At 27.3% G+C, this 5,030-nt stretch overlaps 1 protein-coding gene across 1 annotated transcript; it reads left to right on the forward strand.

The window, feature by feature from the left end:
- The first annotated feature begins 646 nt into the window (after positions 1-646).
- On the forward strand, positions 647-2,851 carry LOC109790598 (uncharacterized). Its single transcript, XM_020349783.3, has 2 exons — positions 647-965; positions 2,107-2,851. Exons 1-2 carry the CDS (start codon positions 759-761, stop codon positions 2,641-2,643), a joined length of 744 nt encoding a protein of 247 aa, XP_020205372.1. The 5' UTR covers positions 647-758; the 3' UTR covers positions 2,644-2,851.
- The last annotated feature ends 2,179 nt before the right edge of the window (positions 2,852-5,030 follow it).

The raw sequence follows: 5,030 nt of genomic DNA on the forward strand, positions 1-5,030 counted from the left end.
AAGTTTAGCTTCCATGATCTGGTACGTGTCAAAATTGCATTCCACCAAATTAAATGAGGGTTTGATAATACAAATCTAACGTCATGCATCCACAGGGTCCAAGGTTCATTTATTAGCTTGAAACCATTAAAAGTTAGAGACCCATTTCGAGCAAAAATAAATAATAAAAAAATATATAAATAAATTAGAGAATGAATACAAAAAACATTATGCCATTATGGCCATTCTTTAATTCCCGTGATAATTATATTACCCAAAAACCGAAAGAGGATGAATAAATCAATAAATGAATTAAATTAAGAAATTACCGGATTAAGGCACCAAAATTTGTCTACTACTATTCTCTGCATTAAATGCTCCCATTACTTACATGCCACCCTTTTCTTGAATTCTCTTCCCACTCCTCCACTACCCCATTAATTAATACCCCTCCACATTAAATGAAACAATTAATCGAAATTTAATCAAATTCATTCATTTTAAAATTCAAAACCAGGATACTAACAAAACCAGAAAACTCTATTTAATGGAATTTAATTAAATTCAATGACATGTAGTATTTCAATTTTAATTAAATTTTTTTTGGGTCTTTTAATTTTACTGTAACGTACCATCATCTATCTTTATTGGCATATATAAATCTCTCACAGTCACACACATGAAGGAACACATACACACCTCTTTGGTCTCATCTCGTTTTCTCTCTCTAGATTTTCTCTGTTTCTCTCTCTAGAGCCTCCGTGAGGTCGCGCACAGCAATGGCTGCTGAGGTTAGCGCTCTGATTCGCGTCATGGGGGGTGGCTACAAGGAGGAGCAGCATCGGACGGTGGGGAATGAATCACACGGTGAGAATTCAACGGCCCCGATTACAATGGACCTTCTCGGTGGGTCCTCGATTGAATCCCAGGAATTGGACCTCGATTTGCAGGTTCCTTCTGGCTTCGAAAAGCGCCTCGACCTTCAGGTTTGTTCATTTTTTTCTTGTTCTTTTTTTTTTTTTTTCCTTTTATTTTCCGGTAAAAATAATAATTTTTTATTTTTTTTATTTTGTTTTGTTATTTTTTCTTAGTAAAGTCCACCGTGATGATTTGATTCTTTTCTGGGAATCGGAAATTCTCTTCGTTTTTTTTTAATGAAAAATTAACCTCGGAATGAAATCATTGTACTTTGTAGTGTTTTCTTGGTTTGCTTTTTCAGAATCTGTTTTTTCTTTCGTTTTTTTATGTACTGGTGCAAAATTCTTCTATTGGGGTTATTTTTTTGACATGATTGTGATTATTTATAAACAAGATAGATTCTGTTGTTCGTTGGAATGTCCGATTTGGGACTTCTGCGATTTGCTTTCGCGGTTTGTGATTGAGTGATGAGAAACAGGGGATACAAAGAATCGTGATTTAGAAAAAAGAAGGAAAAAAAATTAAAATTCTTTTCATTTTTATTTTTTTTATTTTTTTAGAGGTGATTTTGTGTTATTTTCTTTAAAACTTTTGCTTTTTAATGTGACAGCAAGCCTTCTATTACCCAATTTTCGTTGCTTTTGTACCTTTGTATTTATTTCTCATAAAGCCGAGTTTAAAGGATTCAGATTTCTGGTATTCAAGCTTTATATGGCTTCTATGTTGTCATGTTTTGTGAGGTTCTCTCCCATGGCTTGATGCCCCTCATAACAAATTTCATTCTTTGGTATCACTTTAAATTAATTTTCTCTGTTTTTCCCATCTTGTATCAATTCATTGCATCTGTGTGAATTTCGTTAGTTATTATTGATCTCATAGTTTGATTCACTAATTCCCATATTTCTATCTAATCAGATCATACCCAGAATAATTTTCTCATGGGTCAAATGTTTTTACTCTCCTTAAGTTTAATTAAAATATTGGATAGTAATTACAATGAGAACAAACTATGCATACTATTTCATCTTTCAAGCCGACCCAAATGGTTGATTTTCCTTTTTAGCAATTCAAATGACAAATAATCATATTTAAAATATACAACTGAAAATTGCCTTAAAAAAATGTTTTACTTTTTTTTTTTTTTATTAATTTTTTATGGATGTATAGTGATGGTGTTTTGGTTGGTGAACATTGTTTATGATTTTGCAGTCAGGGAAAGTGTATCTTCAAAAGTGCAACGCATTAGGGTCACCACAACCTCTTTCTGAGCACAAACTTAATGCAAAGGCATCACTAGGAGGTCCAAAGCTGCAAGACCTAAATTTCCCATCTTCACCCTCCAATGTGCTATTGAACCTCTTTGATGAATCAAGCTTGGACCTGAAATTGGTGTCATCTTCATTGCCCTCAAGCAACTACCAAAGTGTGTGCACCCTTGACAAGGTGAAATCAGCACTAGAGAGGGCAGAGAAGGAGCCAATTAGGAAGAGAACATCATTTTTGAAGTCACCACTCTCAGCATCATCACCCTCATACTCATCTTCCTCATCCTCAATCAGAGAAACAACCCTAGAAGAAGAAATTGAGGACAAGATGGTTGCATCATCACCTATGGCTGCAGGGTGCCCTGGATGCTTATCCTATGTTATGATCATGAAGAATAATCCCAAGTGTCCTAGGTGTAACTCCCTTGTTCCTATTCCCTCCATGAAGAAACCTAGGATTGATCTTAATATATCAATTTAAGTGGTTGAGGATAATTGGTAATTGGTAATTGCCTCCATTTTCAATATAATTTGTTATTTTTTTTTAAGGTTTTTTGTAAATGGAATGATAGATAAATTTAGGTCGTTTAAGGATAGGATCATTTGTTTGGCCAGGGTTTATGAATGTATATTGAAAAGTCACTGCCGTTTTACTAGGAAAGTTAATAGAAAATTCTCAATTTCTGCAATTTCTCTTTTGCCTCTATTTTTTTTTTCTTCTTCCTAATGGGTGTTAATGTTCTTCACTACCCTTGATTATTCCTTAGCAAAATTGCAATCAATATTTTTTTAATAATGATTTTGCTAATTAAATTTGTACCAATTTAATTAATGTATTTTTGTGATCAGAATTGAATAAATGTATTCAATATATACTAAATGTGCATAGCTGGATTCAAAGGTACTACTAAGATCATTTATGTGCATCTCATCAATGTAAACCTTAATTATTTTTAAATGGTATTTAATTTAAATAAAATATTATGGTAGTGCTTTATGAAGAGTAGAAAAAAAAATTATTATTATTTTGGGCCAATTCTGACTGCAGATATAAAAGAATTTCAAAACGTGGCTTTGGCTAGACAGAGTCGTAATGCTTTGAATAATGAATAAAACTTTTCCTCATTTGATAGCAATAATGAATAAACGTTATGGGGTTTGGTATCACGATAGACATGAGTTAAATAATAGCATTTCAATTTTTTTTTTTATCGAGGAACATTTAAATTTAATTCATTATAGTATTAAATATCTGCATTCATTGAAACGTGATTTTTTCTTGGTATATTAAACGTGAAAGTTTTAAATGTTATTAAATTATAACTATTTTAATAACATTAAAGAATATTCAATACTTTTAAGTATTTATTAATTTCCTAAAAAGATGATAATACTAATTTAATAAATGCATTGCTTGTATTTATTTTTCCATTTTAATAGTGGTAATCCGGAGATATTTCTTATCATTCTTTGGTAAATTTTCAAAAATTATTTTGAATTTACAAATTCAAAATTGCGAATCTTATTAAATATTTTAATAAATAAAAATGACAAATTTGTAACTTAGTGGTGGATCCCATCATTAATAAAGCTAAAACGTCAGAATGTGAATAGTTGAGTATAATCTTGTGTTACACTCAGTGGGTACAATTTCTCTTCATTCACAGGTGTCAAAAAATAATTGGACCAACCTTCGAGGATTTTATGAGTATATATTGAGAAATAAAATAAAATAGATCATGTTTAAGTCAGTATACATGAATTAAGAAATGTAATTTAAAATTTTATTTTTATTAACATTTTTATTATAATTTTTACTTGTATTTTTTCATCTTACCTGATAAGTCTTCTGAATGTTTTTATTCGTCTCTAAATATTTACTGTTTTAAAAAATATTAACATTTTTTATACAACAATGTTCATATTAATTAGTTTCTCACTTAAAATATATGACTACATTTAATTATTTTAATAACAATTTATAAAAAAAGGTCTATATTATTGTAATTTGTATAATTAATATTTTACTTAATAAATATGCATTATTTTAAAATATAAATAACATGGGACGGGAATAATAAGATTAAAACAAAATTCTAAAAGTTCACCATAAAAAAGATGAAAGTATGTTTATTATTTATTTAATCATTCAGAGAAAGATGTGAATCAACTCATTGTTAAATAATATTATATAATTATATTTATAATATTTTAAAATTATACAATTATTTATTTATTCAAGATAACATATATTATAATTTTCATTAATATATTAAATGATATATTTATTATTACTAAATAAATAAAATTTATATATTATTATTTTTATAATATTACTAATAAATTAATATCAATAATATTATTTATATATTTATAGATAAACTAATAATTTGATAAATATAACTTATTATATATTATTATACTTTTACAAAAATATAAGTATATTAATTAGAAATATACATACCTTATCTAATATATTTATATTTTTGTAAAAGTACATTAATATATACTAAGTTATATTTATCAAATTATCAGTTTATCTATAAATATACTAAAAATATTATTGATATTAATTTATTAGTAATATTAAAATATTAGTAATATATAAATTTTATTTATTTAACAATAATAAATATATATTATTTGCTACATTAACAAAAAATATAATATACTAAATAAGTAAATAATTATATAATTTTTAAATATTATATATATATATATATATATATATATTAAAATTTCAAAATTATTAAATTTTTAATAGGAGAGATTAAAATCACACAATTATGATATTTGAGGGACTAAAATTGTTCAATTAAAAATTGAAGGATTAAAATTGCACAATTTCAATTCTTTAAGGACTAAAAT

Source organism: Cajanus cajan, chromosome 10 (genome assembly GCF_000230855.2).
Source record: "Cajanus cajan strain Asha chromosome 10, NIPB_CcT2T_4, whole genome shotgun sequence".
NCBI lineage: Eukaryota > Viridiplantae > Streptophyta > Magnoliopsida > Fabales > Fabaceae > Cajanus > Cajanus cajan.

Coding starts and splice junctions, on each gene's coding strand:
- LOC109790598 (XM_020349783.3), top strand. CDS start 759: ATGGCTGCTGAGGTTAGCGCTCTGATTCGCGTCATGGGGGGTGGCTAC. Junction 966..2,106: donor AAAAGCGCCTCGACCTTCAG/GTTTGTTCATTT, acceptor ATGATTTTGCAG/TCAGGGAAAGTGTATCTTCA.